The sequence below is a fragment of the Gobius niger genome, assembly GCF_951799975.1.
Source record: "Gobius niger genome assembly, chromosome: 5".
Taxonomy (NCBI): domain Eukaryota; kingdom Metazoa; phylum Chordata; class Actinopteri; order Gobiiformes; family Gobiidae; genus Gobius; species Gobius niger.
The window spans coordinates 31,490,065-31,513,745 of NC_136856.1; the positions used below are offsets into that span (position 1 = coordinate 31,490,065).

The following is a 23,681-nucleotide window of genomic DNA, read 5'->3' on the forward strand; positions in this document are numbered from 1 at the left end:
GTCGCGTGTAGCTACTGCAGGTGGTAGTGGGCGTAGTCTATGGCAGTGACAATCGACCGAAATCACAGCGGCTCCCTCCTCTTATCTGCTCTGAACAGCTGTGTGGTCGGATTTCTCACGTTGGAAGGTATGCACTTTGCACCGTGTGATGTTCTTGCTTTATGGCGCCAGTGTAATGTTTACCGGGTCGCTTTCTTCTTGGGTTTGGGAGCTAGCATGGAGTTAGCGTTAGCATTGGGTCACTGCTGCAGATGTAGCTACATCAAAACAATAACAGTCTGGACAAATAGCGGCAGCATTTAGTGGATTTTTCCCCCTGATGTGGTTAGTCATTTGACACCTTTGCTCGAAATAACATGGCATATTTACGAGCAAAATATGCTTTATTATTTTTGATTACGTTTTTCATCACATTGACTGTTACCTGGTGTAATCAGTAGCGTTATCCCATCAAACTGTACAATAATGAGAGAAAACATATCTGCTCTTAAACCTCTTAACCCCCACCTGAACCGAGCACAATTTCTCCAGTTTGGCTTTACCCAAATCTAAAAGCTTCATGACTGGAAAGCATATAGGCCATTGTTACACCTCATTTGAAAGCTAAGACCTACAAAATATATCCTATTTTTGGCACTATTTTGTTGCTTTATCAATGTTGTTTTTTTTTTTTTCGTATTTTCATCCGTTTTTGTCGCTAATTTGACTCTTGCACTGTTTTCTCCAGTGTTCTGCTGCTGCCTGTAACAAACAGTTTCTGTGTTTGTGTTTCTGCAGGTCCCGCTGAGTCGCAGCCCTGCATTCCACGCGAGAGGACGAGTACTTCACCATGAGCTCCGACGATGGTGGGTGTGCCCGGTCATTATTGAAATACAGTTATTTTCCAATTGTGGGCATCAATCTGAGACCGAGGATGGAGGGGGGGGGGAGGAATGTCGTAAACGCACTACAAACTAGTAACACTGAAAATTTTTGGGGTCCAGAAGCTTTTGGGTGTGTTTCGTGTTTGACTTGTTGACTTGTGACTGATTTCTCGGTTTTGTTAAGGTGATATGGAGAACCAGGCCGAGCTGGAGGAGAAGGGCAGGCTCGTCACTCAGGTGCTGGAGCTGCAGCACACGTTGGAGGGTAAGACGGGCAGCATACCAGGGGCCCGGGGCAATGCTAGGCTGTCCTTTCCAAGCAGACGAGGAATGCTAATGTCTGCGCATCACGGCGTTTGGCAGTACATTTGACACGTTAGCCCTATTCGCACGGGATTAGAGTTACCCAGGGACGTCTGGTAAAAAAGTACAAATGACTGACGTTCTCTGAGTTTCTGTACCTGTGGGAATCTGCCACATCGGGATGAAAAAAAAGTGTCAAAAAACAACAAACGTCAAAAATGTGCCAAAAAATGCACCAAAACAAAAACACCAAAAAAAGAGCATGAAAAGCAACAAATGTGGAAATAAAGCATCAATAAAGCGAAAAGCATCAAAAGCGCAACTGGCCTGTAAGAGGCTGTAAACTCTCCAGTCGAAGAGCTTAGATTTGGGTAAAGAGGTTAACCAACGGGATAATGTTGTGTAAGGGCAACATGGATCCGAAATATCTTTTTAACAGTTTATTTAGGACCGTACTGAAGATCTAGAAACAACATCATGGAAGTTATTTCTCTGATCCAAATGCTGCCTGTCCGGTTAAAGCATCACTATGCAACTTTTTATGTGGAAAAAGAAGTTGATAATTGTGTGTATTTGACCTCGTAGTGACCCAGTGGCAGTATGAGTGGTCAGCATGGCGTCTTTATTTTCCATATCGGTGGCCTCTATGACGCTCAAGGATCAATAGTTTTGTAGGTTTTCTGGCGAGAGGCTCCGTCAGCGGCGAAAACCTTCCAAACAATTGATCCTGGAGCGTCCGAGAGACCAGTGTGATGTAAAGTAAAGGCGCCACGTTGACCGCTCATACAACCACTGGGTCAATATGAGGTCAAAAACACATATATCAACTTTATTTTCCACATAAAAAGTTACATAATGCGTCTTTAAAATAAAAAAAAAGAGAAAACAAACCGCGAGGTGAACCGCAAGAACGACCCCGTTGTCGTGCCAACGCTTGACAGTTCAACATGATGGGCCGCAGGGAAAGTTTGGATGCAGCTGGTGCAAAGTTTAGACGGCGGAGGCTGCATCAGAGCTGATGTCGTTCGCCGGTAAGAAGCGGCTTTTCTCGCTAAAGCAATGCTCACACAAACAAACCGAGTTAGCGCTCGCCACACGAATGAATAAAAGGCTTGTCGGCATCATTCAGTGTCATTACCTCTCAGCCGTTTCCAGAAAAGACTTTGCAAAAAGGAATGAAATACTGACACTGCTGATCCCATGCGAATGCCCTTGAAAATCACCGACGTCCCCAGGTAATTGCGTGCGAATAGAGACATTTCGAGATTGAGACATAGTTAAAAAGCAATGTTTGATGTGATGCGCAAAGAGTTTATCGTTAGTTCTCATTCATTCACACACTTCCGCACAGTGATGTCACAAAACAAATGAACTGAAGTGAACTCAGTGCCCCGTGACTCAAATTTGCCCTGCACATCGGCGTCCTCTCAGTGTCTGTAGAGCGTAAAGAGGTCAGGAGCTCACAGTGTGCCGCTTCCCTCTCCAGACCTGTCCGCTCGGGTGGACGGCGTCAAGGAGGAGAACTTGAAGCTGAAGTCGGAGAACCAGGTGCTGGGCCAGTACATCGAGAACCTCATGTCCGCCTCCAGCGTGTTCCAGACCACGGACGCCAAGGGCAAACGCAAGTGACGGTCCGTCCCCGCACTTCAGAGCTGAATCGAGCTGACGTCACGCAGGTCAAAAAAAAAAACGACAGTCTAATCGCATGTAGCACCGTGCATCTTTCAGGGATTTCAAAAGCTATAAAAAAGCAGATGAATAATAATAGTCAGTCCCTTAAATCTGTGCAGTTGGATTTGTCTTGTTTGATCATTTCGGCTCCCGTGCATTTTTGTTTTAGGCTCTGTAAGAAAGACGAGTTCAATTCTTTCTATATATGGAGGATCTGCATCTAAAAAGTGTAAGGAAGCTCCTTCTCCTCATCGTTGACGTGGATGTGCGTCATCGTCGGCCGTGACATCCAAATGTGTCAGTGCAGTGAGGAGGGAGTGAGGAAAGGAGCTGTGATGCTTCCTTTAATGCCTCCTTTAGCAGAGGAACCTCGGGATGTTCCTCATCAGCCCATGAGGAGCAAAGAACAATCCCACAAGTCTCATATCGCAGTGGTTCATTGGTTTGAAACTTTCAGAGTCAGTGATAATAGAACAGTGCAGTTCAAAAGATCGTCCTGACACAGAAGGAGCAGCTGAAGCGGTTCCTGTTCCCTGAGGTCGACCTCATGACGTCGGCCTCAAAGGTTAAGGATAAGGAGAAAGGCGCCATAGTATCTTTCCACTTTTGAGATGCAGCCTTAGTATAACTCTTTTCTAGACACTAGAGGGCAGGCTTGCTTAAGATCCAAAAACAGCAGATCACCTTGGACTTTGTCACTCACTGAATGATCTGGGCTCTCCTTTTACTGCCCAAAACCCCCAATCAGAATCAGAATTGGTTTTATTGCCATGGTTATGAACAGGTTGACAACCAGGATTTTTTTTTTATCGGTCAGTCGTGCAACAAGAAACATAAAACAAATTCCACATGACATACACACTTAAATAATAAACTATAAAAACTTTAAACTATACGACTATAAGGGCTAATGCCTAAGACTAAATTTAAACTATGATAACGACAACACTTTCATAGAACAACAGGGTGAGTGTATTTGTGCAGGTGCATTGACTGTTAGCAGCAGATGCGAGCGTGGACATACCACATAGTGCAATAAAGCAGATTACATTCATGAGTCTGTGACGACTGTGTTTACAGGTCTGTTTGCGCAAACCAATTATTTTTACAACATTGTAGTGATCCTAATACAAGCCAGGATTTAAAAAAAACACACAGATTTGTTAGGGTTATTTTCCCTTATGCAACACTTTGGTTCTCGACAGTCCCTGCGTGGGTGAACACACAGTCCTGTTTACATGTACATAGAGCAGACATTTATTTATAGGGGACCGGGATGCACTTTGCCCTGACAGAGAAGGCGTGGCCTGTTTGTTTTTCCCCAAAGCACCATACAAAAGAACAATTGCCGCAGCACTTTGAGTTAGCAAGCCGAGCGGGGCGTGATACAATAGTGAGGTTAGCCCGGCCCTGATATTAACCCAGTTATATTTAGATCGCTGCTTTGATATTACATAAGTATCAGGTTTAGCCCTTATATTATGCAGCAATACCGTTTGGATTAAGAGCCTCGGAATCAAAAGACTGAGAGTGGCTTTAAGTGCATATGACAGGTTAGAAAATGCTCGTTTTCTTTAGTTTGACATAAATGCGGTGTTCATTATTTCACCAACTTGCTACAAATGGCCGCAGGATGTGACATAGGAAGAGGTAAACCTTCCAACTGCCTTTGTGTAAACATACTGTACATACGGGCCGTGAGCGAGTCCCAAATCTGTTCCTGAAGTGTGGAATTGTCACGCTCTAGTCATGCGTCTCTCAGGTTTTGTGGCACGTGCCAGTTACGGTCCCTCTGAGGATTAGAATTTTGCCCGTGGGATGCTCGATTTAGACACAATAGTAACATTTAATGAACAGAAAAGCATCAGAACCTGTCAAATGCACTTTAAAAAGGGCTTTGTCGACGTGTATTTTCTTGAAACCAAATGTCGTTGGTGTAAAATGGCACAATTGATTTGTCACAAGTATTACAGCAATTTTGTGTATTGTTTAATGTGTAGTTGCTTTTGATTGCTGCTTATAGAGTGCACGTTTAAGAAGCCTGTACTTTACAGCTACACTGCGTAACATTTAAAACATAAACCATAAACACAAAGCATTCATTTCATTACAGGAGGCAAAATTCCTCTAAACATATGAGGTTTTATACAGTAGGGTTTCTTCCAAATGCTAAATGTTTAGTTGCTTTTGGGGCAACAGAGTGTTCCACTGTGTAGTGACGTGGAGGACAGGTCTGGATTCTATGGTAGGATTATCTTAACTTTTTTTTAATCCGGTTTATGGTTATCGTCAAATTACTGGATCTATCCACATGAAACAAACTGTTGGTTTTACTGTAGGAGCCCAGCCTCCAGTGTATAACGTACATTTTGTTGTATATTTATTTGCCATTATTATGTGGAATCTACAAATGTTTATAGGTATGTTACATTTGACCCCGTTTACTTGTTGTACAGGTTAAACTGTTCCTTTTATTAAAACCTTTTTCATGGATTTATATTTGTTTGAGCCATTTTTTCCCCTCCCACTAGGGCGGGGTACCGTTAAACGATACCAGTCTGGTATCGGAATTTCTTTTTAGGTACAACCGTATAGAAAGTATTGAAAGCAAGTACTGAAAAAAGTTATAATTTTCCCCAATTTCTTCCCCATTTTTCACACATTTCATGAGATTGGAGATGAATCCAATTTTGTAAATTTGCTGGTCTTCCACACATTGTGTTTTCTGGTTCCAGATGGCAAATATTTTAGTATAGGTATCGTTGCTGGTATTGAAACAAATGTAACTATATCCAGCCAGTGCACGAACATATACATTTTCATACGGTCTGTGATCAAGAAAAATGAAATTCCCTTGAAAGTCAATTTTCTGAAATATTAAGATTTTTTATTGAGGCCAAAAGTTTACATTCGTACATTTGTCTGGTATTTGCTTCTACTGTATTGGGCTACATGTACACGCACACATGAGTTTCTTACACACAAGCTTCCCCTCCCTGCCCTACAGTTTGTGTCACAACAGCAAAGGAAATCCAGCCTGCCAGTGCTGTTTTCATACTTGCCACATACTCTCCACAGTGCAGGCGAGACGCAGCAGGTGTATAGGGAAACTTTTTAAACATAGAGATATCAATTCAAAACCTTTGCTGTACGTTACGAATGAAAAGCGCTTTATAAATAAAGTTTGATTTGAAGTTTTCTGTCATTTTTTGCTTCCACATAAAAATGAGGACTTATATGCCTAAAAATGCCCAAAAATATCCAATCTTTTCAGAGACGAAATCTGAATAATGGATTGAGCCTGGTTTTAATGTACGGTTTGTTTTTGTTGACAATTAGTTGCAACAATTTGGGATATATTTAGTTTTGAAATAAGCTCTTTATTAGTGGAAAAATCTGTAAAAAATTCAATAAATCAGGCTAGGAATTAGATATTTGAAACATCCCTCTAAAAAAAACAACAACCTTCAAATTGTTAAGCCTTGGATTGACCAATATTTTAGTTTGTAGGTGCTACTAAAGTGGAGATATCACAGCACATAAACAGGTTCCGCCTCTTTGCTTCCTGTAAGGCACGACTTTGCCTTAAGACGAGGCGTGCGCGGATATTGTACTGTATTTATGAGATGAACTAATGTTTGGCTGGGAAGCTGCAAATGAACTGCGGCTCGGGGAGCAATAAAGTCTTCTGGATCTGAATCTGAATTCACACACATTACTCCCATTCTCAGCCTCTTTACTGGCTCCCTGTGCGATTTCATGTTGGTTTTAAAATTCTTAGATTTGATTTTTAACAAAAGTCTGCATGGTTTGGCCTCCCGGTACCTGTGCGATCTGCTTGTTCCCTACACCCCGTGTCGCTCACTGAGGTCGGCAGTTTGAAAAATATTACAATGGCTACACGCCCTGTTTTGAAATCTCTTTTGAAAATGTTTTTTTCTTTTTCTTTTTTTTACTCTTTGGCGTTTAACTCAGCCTGAGAGTTGACTTTAACTTATTTTTTGCATTTATCCATTTCTATATTGTGTCGTCTACAGCACTTTGGTCGACTGAACTGTTTCTTTAAAGTGTTTTGAAGAAAGTTGGTAGGTTCGATTCCAGTCGGCTTCCTCTGAGCGTTCCCATAGTTCAGAGATGTGTCGTTGAGTGAAGGGGATACAAATTCACACACAAGGTACCAAAACCTGACTTCCATTTATTGTCATTAAATAAATACTAAATCAAAATGTAAAAACTACTCCGGCTCTTCATGTCACTTGTTGCCGTCAAACCTGGATAAAAATCTGAAAGAGAAAAGAGGCTGATTAGCAAATGCCTCGGTGGAAACTCGACCCTGTTACTCATGCATTACTCCTCATATTATTCGCATGTTGCACAATGAGCAGCTGTAATAACACTGTGCCAGAAAGCTTTTACCTGGCTAGTGACATTTACAACGGTGTTCATTTTTCACTTAATGAATATTTATAAATGACATATCTGTGTGGGATAGTAAAAGTTAACTAAAGCTTGTTAAGGCTAAGAAAGAGAAAGCCCAGGTTGAACAAAGCACTTTAAAAAAGAGATTGAATGTGCAGCATCACCATCGCCTTCTATAACGCCCTCATCTTCTCATAACGCTGATGTGATTGTGGAACATACTACGCTTGTGCATTTACCTCTCTTAGAATTGCCCAGAAGTCCGAGTCCACTTTGACCACCAGGCGGAGCGCTGAGACGGGCTGTAGGGAGGCATTGATCCTGCCCGTTGCTAGGCCTTTATCGAACGTGCCTGTGGACGCAAAAACGAAAAAGCAGCTTCACACACAGCAAATGTTCCAGTGTTAATTTGACAGTCTGAGGAGAAGGTGTGAGTCATATAGACACCAGAGTTAACTTCAGATCAGACACCATGAGTGACAGTAACATAACAGGACACTAAATACAATGAGCTCTTTGTTTCCAGTAAAAAGGCTTTCGCCTCATTGCACCTCAGTGTCACAGACCGACAGGTGAAGAAGGAAGTCATGTATATTCTGTCCACCATGACGCAGAGAAACTGGGACACACGTGACCCTACATTGGATAGAAGTAGTTTCTCATTTATATATTTTAGATTTGTGTAATTGAGTGACTGTTTTTTTGCCTCCAATACTTGATATAAATAAACACTTTCAGTTTAAGTATTTAATTCATCAAACAGAAGTCTGAAGTTCTGTCTAAAGTAGAATCTCCATGACTTCCTTCTTCACCTGTCGGTTTGTGACAGACAGAATCCAAAAACCAGGTGAAGCTGCCACTGTAGCCCCTGCACTCCCTCTTGTGGGTTAGATTATAACCTGACCAACCACCCCCAATGTTCAGGTTTTGACACATTTTGGGACAGTTCCGGGGTTTCTACAGGGGGCAATAGTAATCAGTAATCAGTGAAAGTTAAAAGTAACAGACCAAAAAACACTTTCAACAACCATCCGATTTCTGAATAATATCCCGCTTGCTTCCTCTATCTGGGCTCGGTTGAGAATTTCCACCTGACTGAAACTGCCCAATGGGTTGAAATATTAGAGGAACTGTTTTATTACGGGTTTGGCATGGAGCATAAGGAAGCTGAATGACACAATATCAAATGAGTTCCACACTGCTCCCGAGTCATGCCCTTGGGAGCACATTGTAACCAGCATCTGATATCCAAGGAAACGTGAACTCCTTATCTTCATCCTGCCCGTCAGGCACACCGCAGGCTTTTATGGCCACGGTGTTATCACACCAAGTCCTACTCCCTGGCAAAGGCTCACACACTATCAGCGATCATAATGTGGCGATAGAAAATCTCCCTTTCTCAAAACATCTTGTTCCGTTTGGATCAAATGGATGCAAAAAGATACTAGAAAAAATTGACTTTAGAAAGTGTTACCAAAAAGGTAGATGTAGGTGGACCTGACCATGAACCTAGCACGAGATGTCTGTAGGTTGGAGCAGAGCTATTATCCATAAATGATAAGGCGAGAAGCTGCAGGTAAACAGGGGGGGGTGAGGGGGAATTAACATTGGCACTGCGTTCCACTGTGTTATTATGCAAATTGTATTTCAGTGCCAAAAAAAGTTTTTCAATGAAACTCATGGATGGTATTGTGTCTCAGGGCTCTTTGAATCACTGACAACTAATCATCCCAGGCATCTGAGATTGATGTCAGGTAAAAAAAAACTACTAAAAAAGGACGTTCCACATTATTTAGCAGACCATCATTTTCAAGGAAAATGGAAAAGCGTGAAATAGTTGAATGCCTTGGTCTAGGTATAAAAACCTTCTATATTTCATGAAAGATTAAGCGTAATCATCGTACTGATAAGAGATTTGTGGCTGATTCAGACACACACAGGTTTGTGCAATGTGTGATAATGGCACAATATGGACGGTTTCTGCCAGACAAATACATCAGATTAAGAGAACAGATGCTACAAAGCAGCATACAGGTATTTGAAGCTGCTGGTGCCTCTGGAGTCTCCCGAACATCAAGGTGTTGGACCCTCCAGAGGCTGCAGTTGTGCAAAAACCTTCTATCCGGGCCTCGCCTAAACTGTTAATTGAAGCTCATGAACAGAAACGGCTGCAACAGACCCAGAACTACATGAAGACTCATTTTCAAACAGTCTTGTTCACTGATGAGGCCGTGTGACCCTGGATGGTCAGATGGAGTAGTGAATGGTTGGTGAATGGCCACAATGTCCCGACAAGGCTGTGACGTCAGTAAGGAGGTGGCGGAGTCATGTTTTGGGTCAGAATCATGGTGAGAGCTGGTCGGCCCCATTTAGGCCCTTTTACGCTCCCTGAAGGTGTGAAAATGACCACTGAAAAATATGTGGAGTTTCTGACCGACCACTGTCTTCTATGCTACAAAAAGAAGAGCCGTGTTTTCCCTAACAAAATCCTCTTCATGCATGACAACGCACCATGTCCTGCTGTAAAGAAAACCTCTGCATCACTGGCTGCTATGGGCATAAAAAGGTCCCCTGACCTCAACCCTATTGAGAACCTTTGGAGCATCAACAATCAAACCATCTATGAGGGTGGGAGGCAGTTTTCATCCAAACAGCAGCTCTGGGAGGCTATTCTGACGTCTAAAACAAATCCAAGCAGAAACTCTCCAAAAACTTACAAGTTTAATGGATTTAAGAATTTTGAAGCTGCTATCACACAAGGGCTCCTATGTTAAAATGTAGCTTGACATGTTAAGATGTTTTTAATTGAAATAGCTTTTGATTTCAGTAAATATGACCTCCTAATGCTACAATTCAACAAATGACCACTTTCAGTTAATTACAAGCTTTAACATGTATTGAAACAAAGTGTTGCATAATTTGGAACAGTAGATTGAGACTTGAAAATTATGCTGACTGTCATTTGAGATAGTTTAGAAAATCTTAGAAAAATGTCATTTGCATAATAATTTGGAACGCAGTGTAGAGATGTCAACATGTACCCATAAAACAAGTACCCAACATGAAGGAATAGGTCACTGTTTGTACATACTGAGATTTGTTCTTACCTGAGCTTAGACGAGTCACGCAAAAAGACCAAAGATGCACAGTAAAGTGAATGTATTACTGTGCGGACGTCGAAGTTGTTATTACGCCTTGCAATATAGTTCCCCTTTTTATAGAAAATCGACATGTTTAATTTTGTATAACTATACTTGGATCGTCTAACTGCTCACATAACCGTATTTAAATTGGGAACACATGGAAGAGCTTGGTCGCTTATAACTTCAACACTCTATGAGAGGAGGAGAGGCTAAATGCTAACAACATCTTTGATTTTTGCGTGCACTCTGTGAAAAGACCAGTCAGGTACGCATCAACTCCTCTAAGCTCAGGTAAAAACATACATCTCAGTATGGAAAAACGGTGACAGACAAAACTAAAACATTTGTTTCAATTTTGAGGTTTTGGGCTAGTTTGGTCTCCAAACATATTAACTTTCATCCGGAAAACAAAACAAAAAAACGAATCTTCATAATATGTTTAATTATTGCACTGACTCAATGTTTCTCCATTGGTTTATATGAAAAATTGTCATTTCAAGAGCCATTTTCTCAACAATTTGTCAATAACACCTACAGAATTGAAACTTTCCAGCCTTGGACTTAATATTTTGAAGGTTTTCAGAGGGGTTTTTAATATCTAGTTCCTAATCTGGTTTTACAAACATGGCGAAATTCAAATTTTTACAGATTTTTCCACTAAAAATAGCTTATTCTAAAACTAAACAAGATCCAAAATCTCCTGAAAAAGTGTTTGTTCACTAATATGTAAATGAAATAAAACCATAAATGTAGAACTGTCTGGATCTATTGTTCAGATTTTGTAGCTAAAAATATGGGGAATTTTGGAGAATTTTAGGCATAAATGTCTATTTTCATATAAAAACATAACATGACAAAAACATTTTGGCTTTTCTGTGTGCGAGTGAGAAGGGGTGGAGTCTGGGTCATGAGAGGAGTGCCGTTACTCAGTAAACCAGTGATGGGATTTACGGCTCTTTTCTGGGCACCGGGTCTTTGGGATCCGTTCATTGCAAAGAGCCTTTTAAAAGACTGGCTCTTTTTAATCTATAAAACACCAGCCAGATGACTCTGGATATCTAAGACCCGATCGATAATAGGCACTTTTTATATAAATCATCTAAAAACGTGTTTGTGAATCAAATAATGCGCCACAACGAATACAAAGAGGCTGGAACTGTCTGACAAGTAATTTTACTACATTTAGCCTTGACTTTTTGACTTGTAAAATGCTTCCACTTGTGTTTCCTGCTCCATTGTTGGGCTGATTCTTGAGTTCGTTTGAGGGAGTTCTGGGTAAAATTGACAGACAGAATGATCCGGCTCTTTTCACAATTGAGATCTGGTTCAAACAGCTCGCCTTAAAGAGCCGTTCAAAAGAGCCGCTCAGTCATGAACGTCTCTATGGTTAACTAGTCAAATACTATAAAATTACAGTCGTGCTGCGTTTTGAAATGATCCAATCCGACAATACTGTACATGTTACTGTACTTACCTACTACGACAAAGCCGTCACTGGTGGACGTGTATCCAGACGTCTGGCTTGATTTTCTTGCTAAAGACACCTGTAAAATAAAAGCAACAACAGCATATCAGTCTTTTATTGGACTTTTCCAGACACCCATATATAAAATAAGTCCAACCAATCATGACTTAAAGTGATAGACTGATGGTCAATTTTGCACATTTATAACAATGTATTAAACATTTAAACCTGGTCTTCCATTTTGATGAAAAGTATTTTTTTGTTTTTGTTTTGTTAAGTCCCTCCTTCCCGGATCTCGGCAACTAATCAGAGTCTAGTATCCTCCCGCATTGACCAATGAGACGAGCTTTTCCTGTGAACCAGCCTGTCAGGGCCAATCAGGAAGGAGGGGGAGGAGCTTGATCGTTTACTTTTGACATTTCTGTTCCTGCTCTCCTCATTTTGCAAACTAAGAAGGGGTAAGGAGGGAGGAATTTGATTGTTTACTTTCAAGTTTCATCTCTCCTCACTTTGCAAAAAAGACTATCACTTTAATGCAGATGTGTCACAAAACACAAAGCAGTAAATACATTAATAGATTCTCTTGATTCCCCCCCCCCCAAAAAAAGCATTTTCTGTTCCTTTGTCCTCATTGACCAATATATTTTTGATAAAAAGCAAATTTAAAACGGAGCGTGAGAAGCAGCTCTGTGGTGGGTTTAGACTCTGACGACGTCAACACTAGGCCTCAGATCGTCAGAGTGCGAGTTATTGCCCAGATAATACGGCCTTTCAGACAAGCGCTACAGATCTCCACAACAAACTGTGCACAAACGGACCGGTCCTGCAGCTGTCCCCGAGGAGCAACTTTTTCAGACAAATGACGACAAGAGGAGCTGCTGTTCTGATTGTTCTGATAATCCCCGATGACAGACACACATGGGCTGCAATTGTCTGAGTAATCTTGATAGTGAACATTCAGTCCGTCTCCCTCCCAACAGCTCAAAACACTCCGCTTCACCGGCCGATATTTTTTTTAATTTTTTTCCGTCCTTCAAAGTTTTTCTTTATTAAACTGCAAGTGGATAATGCGTGCTGTTTTGGTTTGGTCAAGTGTGCGCGTGTAACGTGAGCCCCGCCTGTCAGCCTGCCCGGGCAGTCATGCATAACGTGGTTTCCCTCCTTCCCCCGGCCCTTCTCCTTCTCGCTCTTCTAACTTTACTCAAGGGTCAGAGCAGCGTGGCCACTTTTCCCCCGCCACACACACCTGCTGGTCCGTGCGTCTACTGGGGACGTCAGCTCGATGCAACACACTGTGAAAGAGTGGGTTAAGACTTTTTGGGATGTGCTGGAGAAGGCTTTACGCAGTGGTCACACTCTCCCATCATCAATACAAGAAAAGTGACTGTAAAACTGGATCTTTCAATTTTTAACAATATAAAATACACCATATCAAACTATTTATGTAAAAAACAAACAAAAAGTGAAACGATATTGATCCTAAAGCATCATAGGAGCCACCGGGATGGACTAGACTCAGGTGTTTTGTGAATTGAGAGCATTTTGATCTTGCAAAAGTACGTGCATTTAGTCGACCAATGAGTATTGTTGTCGACTGAGACAATAAGTCGACGAAATGACTAACAGGGGCAGCCCTAGCGCAAATGTGCACCAATATTTATTTAAACATTAACTTAAAATGTTGCATAGTGCACCTTTAACTTAAAGGGATATTTCAGGATTTGTGACATAGGGCCTCATTTCCTAGTTATCCAGAGTGTTGCTGGTACCTGGAGATATTTTTTTTGTAATTCATGCAGTTCTTCTGTTTGAAGAGTTTCGTGGCGCTAGGCTAATGCAAGGCTAGCACATTTCTACAGTATCAGCTAGCCTGCATTAAAAACAGGTGCACTGTGGAGCGGGTGAGACTGAGGCAAATCACTTATAACACCAGACTAACCATATAAATATCTGTGTCGATAGAGTAATTTTAACCATTTTGCATTTAAAATAACTTATATTTGAGCAGCATCAGCTTCGTGGTTGTACAAGCTACGCAGCGGCGGAGTGATCTGCTAGAAAATAGCAAAATGCGATCATTCATGTGATGCAAGGTCAGTTATATTCCAAACATGATTCTATGGACACAAACATTTCTATGGTTAGTCTGGCGTTATAAGTAATTTGCCTCAGGTGCTCTGTGGAGCGGGTCAGACTGTTTTTACTGCAGGCTAGCTGATACCATAGAAATGCGCTAGCCTTGCATTAGCCTAGCGCCACGAAACTCTTCAAACAGAAGAACAGCATGAATTCCAAAAAAAATATCTCCAGGTATCAGCAACAGTCTGGATAACTAGGAAATTAGGCCCTATGTCAAAAATCCTGAAATATCCCTTCAATATTTTTGTATATGTCCTGAACCCAACTCTTCTTTTTTGTCACTTACAAGTTGCTCTCTCGGCAGGTTCGTGTCCCCACACGGCGCTGTAACCACCGCGCACACACACTCTCTTTGTGGTTTCCCATTTGGCGGCGGCGCTGTGGGAGGCCTTAACACCTGAGCTGAAAGCGGAGCTGCGGGCGCTGTAACGTAAGAGCGCGGCTTGTTACTCACATGGCTGGGCTGCACCTCCACCGTGGTGTTGTACAGCTTATCCGTACTCGTCTCAATGTTTCCACTGCGGAACAGGTAACTGCCGAGCACAGAGCACAGGTAACAGGGCAAAAGTCAATGCAACGTGAAATGAAAACACGGCTCTGTCATTCTGTTTTCACATGAAACTGCAAAAGGTAAATAAGGATGTGCTTGCTTTTTGTGAGCGACGGCTTTGGGAACTGTGTGCCTGTGGCTTGCTGCAGTCAAGGGCATTTATTTAGTATCGTTTCATTTTGATTGGTGGGTTGGGACACGAAAGTGGGCCGCAGAACCGCTTTTAGTGGGTTGTGAGCCTTTTCCCCAAAAACATTTCTTTCAATACATTCAACCAAATAAAGTATCATATTTTTAGGGTTTTTAAAAAAAATTTTTATCACTATTTCAGCATTAAAAGGTCTTGTGAAGAAAATAAACGAAAATATTTGTTTATTTTGCCAAGAGTCAAGCGCTTATGTCTTCTAGGCTTTAAGAAGGCAGAAAATACTATTAGCAGCACATGCTAAATCTTTCATTGATTCATATTGAACATATTTGTGTATTGAAATAAAGACGGCGTATAGTTTTAGATGTTTTTTTTTTCTTAATTTCCAATCAATCGATAATCAAACAACAAATCAAGGAGTAAATGATAAAGAAAATATTTCGGTAGAAGAGTATTAATGGGAAACAACCTATCCTGTTTGGATGGATATAGTTCAGACCTCAGAGCGTTTGATCATGTGGTTTAAGCAGGTCATATTTCAGTCGGATGTCAAATGGTGCTGATGTGGCAGTTGCACAGGTTGCAAAGGGTGTGTTTGATTTCATTCTCCAAAGTAAATAAAGTCGTCTAAACAATGCCACCCACATTAGCATTTTACCTGGAGAGCAGAGCGGTGCAGATGATTAGATTCAGAAAACTTTACTGATCCCAAAGGGCAATTTATTGGCAGCAACTTCTAAAACAGTCACAGTATGACAGTTCAGGGAAGACAGGCTCAAAGATCAACAACAGTTCTATAACAATTAAAAAACATGTTTCAAATGTTTTTTCAAATGTTTCTTACTGAAGGAATACACTCTCTTCACTATTCAACAGTGGAATAAGAAAGAGTTGAATCAACGATTAGTTTCCTGTGAAGACACACAAAAGCTCTGAGGACAGAGCATGGAGTGGCTGCAGCACCTGCTCCTCACACAGAGAGTACAAGTCTCTTCATAGGACATGTTTTTACGGCTTAGCAGTTTGTAGCAGGACATGAAAATACACATCCTCTTTAGAACATTTGGCATGGTTTGCCTTAAGGGTTTTGGAAAAACATCAAATGGACATTTTTATGATAATAGAAATTTGATGTTTAATCTTACCTCTGCTGAACTGCCAAACTAGTACAAGAGTCATGTTTGCAGCTTTTAGACAGAATGATGAGACCATATGACAAAATATGTTGCTGTTCCCAAAGGATATCACAAATTTCAAAATACAATTTTCATGTGTTTGTAATTACTTGTGTGACCTGAGTTGGCCTAAGTGTGTGTTTGATAAAGTTTCCCGATCTGTAAAGGCCCTTTCACACTATCGCGATAATCGGCAGGCGGGAGTGGTCAGGCAGGTTATTTCTTACAACATTTAAAGTGGCGTTTCGGGCCTCATGCCCTTTATCAGACTATGGTGTGAACAGCACCATCGGTCACAGACGGCGTCTGTGGAGGTCTGTGAAGCCAGTTTTGGCTGATTTCATTTGTCGCACTAGGAGCGCTGTGATTGCCAAGTGTTACCGGCTGGTCAACAAATCGGATATTAGAAGGAGAGCTTTTGTTTTTGAGTTATTAAATGCTCTAAATCTGACTCCCCTCACGCTAATTTTGCCAAATGGGCAACACACTGTTTTATCAACAAGCGGAAAATATACAAACTTCTTGACATACACAGAGATAAAAAGGTGACCGGACTCTGCAAAACCCTTCACTCGCCAGAGACGACCACCATCACACGGCGTTTGAACGAGGACCGAGGCATTTTGTTTACAATTTATTACTGGGGTACAGGTGGCTTCAGTGTAGCTGTTGCTCTGAGCAGGTGAGACCTGAGCAGACAAACAGTCGTGCTGCTGCCCCCAAACAGCGACAGTGTGAATCCTCCTTAAGGATGGGAAATGAGAACCAGTTCTACTAGCAATCTATGGGAACAGTACATCTCCATTAACCAGCCCCTCTTTAAACCAATAAAAGTGCAGTGGGACATGTGAGAGCCAGCAGCCTGTGTGCCTGCTCCTGGGGCTGTCACAACGCTGCCAAGTTGCATAAGTACAATTACGAGCGATTTATTATCTCTAGCATTTGATTCCCATGCACATTTGGAGCGGTTTGCCGCAGTTTGGCACTCTGACCTGGTCATGTAGACGGGCTGGGTGAAGTTGAAGAGGACGTAGTCTCCTTTGACGGGGGTGAACGCCCAGAAGAAGTCCTTTCCCTGGTAGGCCCTGTCCAGGCTGTGCTGCTGGTAGTGCTTGAGGCTGCTGCTCAGTACGGCTGTGGGGTTAGTGTGGGCCGTGAACAGCTTCTGCTTCCCAAAGTCCTTATCCTGACGGAACACAAACACTCTTAATGTCTATGGAGGGTTTAACAACACATAGATAACAGACATGTGGAGAGTAGTAAGAAGAGAGTTTGCTTGGTCAGGTTTTCTCTTAATCCGGAACAAAGAAACAATATGACAATCTTAGCTAATGTTTACAAATCTAAGGTGCGGTAATAAACGCATAAAGGTCTGGTGATGGTTTATGGGTCGTAAAAAATCCGTCATGAGCTATTTTTACCCGTCATTAGTCGTCATATGCATGTTTTAGGTGTTTACACGTATACCTATTATTTGAGTTAGGGAAAAACAAAGATTAAAGGATAAATGGACGCCAAACTAAATGGGTAGAGGAATTACAATGCACACACCATCATCGGTCACAGTTAGAAATGCAAATAAGAGCTTATTATTTGCATTTGCTCAGTGTAACTCAACGTCGAAGTCACAACAAGCAAATCCAAATGTCAGCCCGACAACGTTGTTCAAGCTTTATACAGGTAAAAGCAAAATTAAATGCTTTTCAATGCTATTTTAATGCCACAAATACAGAAAAAATGTGCATATTTCATTCCTTAAGATTAGCAAACATTTCATCAAACAGTGGGAAATGAACTGGACAAAATGGGAAACCTTTGACCACATAGAACGTGGTAAATTTCAGCCAAAACTGCAACTGACTGTGTTTTAGTTCATCATTTTGGTAAGCGATGAACTTATACGGCAAAATTGTTGAGCAATGACATCATTTTCCAAGAAATTTAGATTTGATGCCAGTTTATTGCTCTTCTAATGACATTTAAGCCTTTTGATGACCCACGGTAACCCTGTTTTTTAACGGGGTAACAGCACTACAAGACCTTGCATGACATGTCCCATCACTGCATGACTAACAATGAATGATGATTCTACAGTTTCAGAGGACCCTGAGCACTAACAGAAGAACCCCCGCACCACAGGCTGAGAAGCGCTGACTGCATTGCGTAGTAGTGGAGTATGTAGTGACCTTGAGCAGCTGAGTCTTCCCGTTCAGAGAGGAGTGCAGCCCCACGTGCTGGAACAGCGACGGCTTGTACCTCTGCTTCAGCTGGTTCTTCTGCTCAGTACAGTGTTTCTGTAAAGCACACACACAGTGCAAGCTCACAACAACGACAAACACCAACAACAGAGTGGTTAATCGTAAGGATGTGAATGATGTATTTGGGGATACACATTTTCTTTTATATGTTTATTCACTTAACACGTGTTTTTAACAATGAATACATAATTTCTTGATAAAGTGATAGTCTGGAAGTCTAAATGTTTTACAAACTTTATAAAAAGGTGCAAAATTAAACCACCTGATTTTGCATTTTGATTTAAAGTAATATAATATAATATATACGTATGTTATTTTTGGTAAAGTGGCGCTCTCCTCAGCTAAACACACACACCGTCCGCTCCTGAAACTACTACAACTAAATTTTGGTTGTAGCTTCAATTGTCTCTTTCGAACCATCGCACAGTGGAGACGAGAGCAGCTCATGATTTTTACTATCCCCACATCGTGCAATGGGACCTCTAAAAATCCCTCATTGTTTACTTTCACTTTGCAAACTTACAGACTATCACTTCACCCAGACACACAGGTGTGTTTAACAGTGTGTTTATTTTTTGTATTTGATTGTATTTCTTTATTCTAAAATGCTTGATGTACGTGCAGGAATCACACTAGTTTTACTTCATGGCACATCACAAAAAAGCATTGAGATGAAACTTGTAAAAAAAAAAAAAAGCTTAGAATTAGTTTCTTTCAACTTGAAATGTGTCTTTTCTCTGTATATACTCATCTTTTGTAGCCGTATAACTGAAGCACTTTGGGTAACACTTTTTTTTTTTTTTTTACAGTACCTTGATACATTGTACCTGACTAAATTTAGTACAATGTAATGTGCTCTGCAACACTCTGTAATAACTTGTACCTATGAGTTAGATACACGATGGAATAATATGTATTTGTAGTTTTCTATGTACATAATGTAATAAGACATAACGCTAACTCCCACCTAAAGCTCTTGCATTATGTACCTACAAAGTACTTATATAAGTTATTCCATTGTGTATCTATAGGTACACGTTATTACAGATTGTTTCAGAGCACATTACATGGTACTAAATTTAGCTACAATGTATTAAGGTACTGTAAAATAAAGTGATACCAAGACTAATGTATTAACTCACGGCGTCCTTTTCGGGGTGACAGACTTTGACCCACAGAATGTGGTCAAGGAGCCAGTCGATGGGCTTGTCTCGGTGGAACATCAGGAAGAAGCCCACGATCAGGGGCAGGTCCCGCGTTCGAAACATCTTCCCTGGACGACAAAAGAAAGACACCGTGTCACAATGACTCACCTCATCACGTGTCACCAGGACTTATTGGAAAAACAATATCGAGAGATTTGCGTTATTAGAGACTATTTTTAGACACAAATGTAGTTGTCAGCATTTGAATACAGTCCTTAAATATCAGCATGGCGCCTTTCCTTTTCATCAGGGACACTCCAGAATCTATTGTTTTTAGAGTTTCTGGTAGGGCTGGGCATGACATCGATTTGAGCTGGTGAATCAAATCGATTCATATTTTTAGATTCCTTTTTTTGTTGTATTAATCTCTTTGTTACAACAGCACACTGACACACACACTTCTTTTTTTTTTTTTTTTTTTTTTAATCATGTCATTTAATTCATTTCATCCCTTGGGGTTCGTACAGATTTTCTCTTGAGGTTTTCCATGACTTTTCCATGACCCCAATGCTACTATTTTATTACCCACATTTATTATTCAGTGTATGTATTTATCAGCACTACATTTTCAGTTTGGGATTTTTAGGAGTAGGCCTACTGTAGTCGAGACCAGAATACTAGAGAAAGACCAGTGAGTACTGAGACCACGACCAGGCCCCTCCTGGGCATTTTGAAAAAGGTGACAGTCTATCGGCCAAATGCCCGCAGGCGTGATCACGCTCCTGTGCACGTGCCATAGAGGATCACTGAGCAAAAAGAACTGGTGAATCACTGGGAATTGATAACAATGCCACACACATTGCGGTCTGATATATCATTATGAATCAGTTTCTATAATGTGGTGCTCCAGAGTTGTGTGTCTGACAGATGTGACAATGTCAGATACATTAAAGTGGGGGTTAGTATTAGTATCAAATTTAGAGCTTATCCATCCTGTAGTAGTAGTAGTAAACTTTTGTGCTCCAAAAGGAGGTTTGCATCCTCTGTGTTTTTATGAACCAGCTCCAATATTTTCCTCTATGAAGCGCATTATTGTCATCATTACTGGCATTAGCTGCAGGGAGCCCAGCTCCTTCAGAGGCCACGGGCAGCGCTACCAAACCACTGCCTGAATAAAAAAGTGCGCCATCACTCCTACTTACTCCTATTTACTTTTGATGTACCCATTTTTTTCTACTATATTTTAGTTACGTTTCTCAAAATTCCAACTGTTCCATGGCTTAACAAATTCCAAAACTTGTCCAGGGCCTGGAAATTTTATTTTAAAATTCCATGACTTTTCCACGTCTGTACCTGTGCCTGGTTATATATTTTGAATAATAATAGATTTATACATCTTTTTGAAAGCTTTCAGACTGTTTTAATTGATCTTTCAAGTCATTCCACAGAAATATACAGAAATACATCAACACTTTTTATTTGTTCAAGTTTTTACTTTTGGAAGTACTATTGGAAAATACTGGTTCCTCTTTTCAACTGACTTTTTTTGTGTTCAAAAAGCTCCTGTATGTAAGGAGGGAGAAGATTAGTATGTGCCTTGTACACCATTACTAATGTGTTAAGGTCATGGATTTTCAACAGATTTAGCTCTACAAAAATGGGGTTAGTCGGTGCATAGAAATGTCTGCTTTAGTGATAATTCTTAATGCCTTTTTTAGAGTCGGAAAATAGGATGAATATTGGATTTGTAATTTTCCCCTGTATTTCCAAGCCATAACTTAGAAGAATGAGAGAGGCAGTTTTCATTTTGCCAATTACAGCAATATTTTTGCTTATTTTGTTTTTAATATACTTATTTGTGATTTCCTTTCAAGATTTCCATCAATGGTGTCTCCTAAAATTGGATTTGCAAAACTCGTTGTATCATTAATTTTCCAAAAATAATGTATTTAAGTTTTTCTCAGATTCATTGAAAGTTTGTTTAGATAAAGACAGAGTTATTGTTCTATTGCTGGGTTGCAGGTGACATCACAGCGTTCTAAAGGCCAGTACTATTGTATGGAGGAAAAATTATTTTGTTTTTGAGGAAATTTTTGGTCTTGTACAGAGAGACCATGGACCCAGTGATGATATTAATGATCATTTTTGTAATTCTTACATTTTCATTTCAGCTATGACTTGTGAAAGTGTAATGCTGTTAATAGAAAAAACTGGCTCCTTTCCCCGCTGGGCCCGATGACATCATCACATTCTAGAACCTACAACCCCGCAATTGTATCAAGGAGCTGTTTCAGGTCTTTTCCTGAGCAGTACAGGCTGGCATCATCCGCATATAATTAACATTTTCCAAAACATCACAAACATCGCTAATATACATGAACAGTTTCGGACCCAATATAGAGCCTTGTGGAACCCCATGTGTGATGTGTGATACATTGTGTATTTGTATGTTGGGATCTGTTTCCAAGATAGCTTTAAAAAAAAAAAAAAAATCCCCTACCGATCAAAACTTGGATCTAAAGATTTTTTGATTTTTTTTCGGTACCGGTTTTGTCATGTACGCAGTAAAACATAGCCAGGACCGATCCTACAACCTCGGATTTCTAAGCTAACGCCCTACGAGTTGAGCTAAAACTCACCGATGAAACCGAGCTGGGAGAACTCCAGGAACAGCCACGGCTGCGACTCTCTCTGGGCAGTGTAGCTTTTCATTGCGTCATAGTAGTCCGCCTTGGCCACGATGTCGTCCTCCAGCTGCCGACAAAAACAAACAGCTTACAAAACCAAACCGGGAACTTTCACAGACCTCATCAGAAATCAAATGGCCCGTGTTGTCATTGTGCAATGCTGTGATAAAGGGATGAAACACCTTTCACTTTATTGTCCAGCGACCAAACCACACAGACATTCTTCGAAGTTTGCAGCATTGCACAAACAACACAGTGGAGGCCGATCGTTGGGTTGGATCTATCTATGCCACTCCCTGTCAGTGTCATAAGGAAGTGCAACTATAAACATCACAAAAATGTCAAACTAGAGAAGAAAACTGCGTAAAAGTTTGAGCAAAATCTTAAATATAATTGCGTTAACCTTTTAACCCCCACGTGAACCAAGCTTATTTTCTACAGTTTATCTTTACCCAAATCTAAAAGCTTCTTGAAAAAAGCGTCAAAATAGTGATGAAAACGAGGATGAAAATGCAACAAAAATGTGACAAGAGTGACAAAAACGTGGCAAAAACACAACAAAAAAGTGACGAAAAGGCCACTATAGAGCGACAAGAGCAATTAGAGAGCTACAAAAATGTGCAAGAAAAGCAATAACGCAACAAAAAAGTACCAAAACCACGTCAACGACGCGACTAAAAAGTTGCAATCAGTTCTCATTCTCTCAAATGAGGCGTCACTCTGGCCTATAGTCTGTAAACTACAGTTGAGAAGCTTTAAGATTTGGGTAAAGTCAAACTGTAGACTGGCTACGGCTAAGAGGTTAATTATGTTTTAGCAAAAATTGTGTCAAATGTGTCATATGCACTTTGAGCACTTTGAGTAAAGACGACAAGCATACAATGACACCTGCAAGTGTGGGCAGAGACTTCTGGTTCCTGAAATAAAATTTTCAAATCCCCCTTTGTTTTTTTTTTTTACTTCATTCCATAGACTTTGGAAAATTCAAACATTCACAGGTCAAAGGCACAAAGGCTGATAAGCTGTGTGGTGACTACTGTTTGCAATCGCATTACATTTGATCAGAGAAACTTTGTGCGTCATATGAAAGACACATTTAATTCTGACAGCACATACATGTGAAATGAAGCCAGTCTGCTTTCTTTTCCTCCACACAGAGATGGTTCTAATAGTGATTCGCTGAGCGTGTTCCAAGCCCCACCTGGACATAGTATGTGCCTTTGGCCTGCGCGTACAGCATCAGGAAGCTGAAGTCTAGGTTCTGCTTGGTGCGCCATCTGCAAACAGACAATATCATTCAGCAAACACAGGTACAGCCTTTAACTTTGACAGTGATGAAGAATGGACCTCATATTCGTGTCATCATAAGTCACACTAAAATCTCAGTTTTAAAACTAAAAATAACTTAATACTGATCTCAATACCACAGTATTATTACGTATAGGTACAGGATTTCATCAGGCAGAAGCAAGTCAAATGTGAGTCTTTATAATGTCAAAATACTATATTTTAATGTCACAAACATAGAAAAAAATTGGCACAATTTAATTTCTTAAAATTTGCAAATATTTCCTTAAACAGAAATAATGAACGAAAATAATTTCAGCCCATAACCCAACATATTTGAGACCATCATTTTGGGATTTTCTATTAACTTATACAGTAAAATGGTTGAGCAAATCACATAATTTTCCAAGAAATGTATACTTAATGCC

At 40.6% G+C, this 23,681-nt stretch overlaps 2 protein-coding genes across 2 annotated transcripts in view; one reads left to right on the plus strand and one right to left on the minus strand.

The window, feature by feature from the left end:
- LOC306963343 (short coiled-coil protein B-like) lies at window positions 1-3,144 on the plus strand. The gene is made up of 4 exons (XM_079556889.1): window positions 1-127; window positions 778-845; window positions 1,048-1,128; window positions 2,653-3,144. Exons 2-4 carry the CDS (start codon window positions 830-832, stop codon window positions 2,793-2,795), a joined length of 240 nt encoding a protein of 79 aa, XP_079413015.1. The 5' UTR covers window positions 1-127; window positions 778-829; the 3' UTR covers window positions 2,796-3,144.
- Window positions 3,145-7,074: 3,930 nt separating this feature from the next.
- LOC306963607 (alpha-1,3-mannosyl-glycoprotein 4-beta-N-acetylglucosaminyltransferase B) overlaps window positions 7,075-23,681 on the minus strand; it is a gene marked incomplete at its 5' end in the record, with an annotated part of 42,206 nt that continues 25,599 nt past the window's right edge. The window contains 9 exons of the mRNA XM_079557183.1: window positions 7,075-7,120; window positions 7,496-7,608; window positions 11,874-11,943; window positions 14,458-14,536; window positions 16,869-17,062; window positions 18,063-18,170; window positions 19,277-19,407; window positions 21,919-22,033; window positions 23,168-23,243. Coding sequence (XP_079413309.1) covers window positions 7,103-7,120; window positions 7,496-7,608; window positions 11,874-11,943; window positions 14,458-14,536; window positions 16,869-17,062; window positions 18,063-18,170; window positions 19,277-19,407; window positions 21,919-22,033; window positions 23,168-23,243 — 904 coding nt within the window. The 3' untranslated portion in view covers window positions 7,075-7,102. The remainder of the gene's footprint in view (window positions 7,121-7,495; window positions 7,609-11,873; window positions 11,944-14,457; window positions 14,537-16,868; window positions 17,063-18,062; window positions 18,171-19,276; window positions 19,408-21,918; window positions 22,034-23,167; window positions 23,244-23,681) is intronic.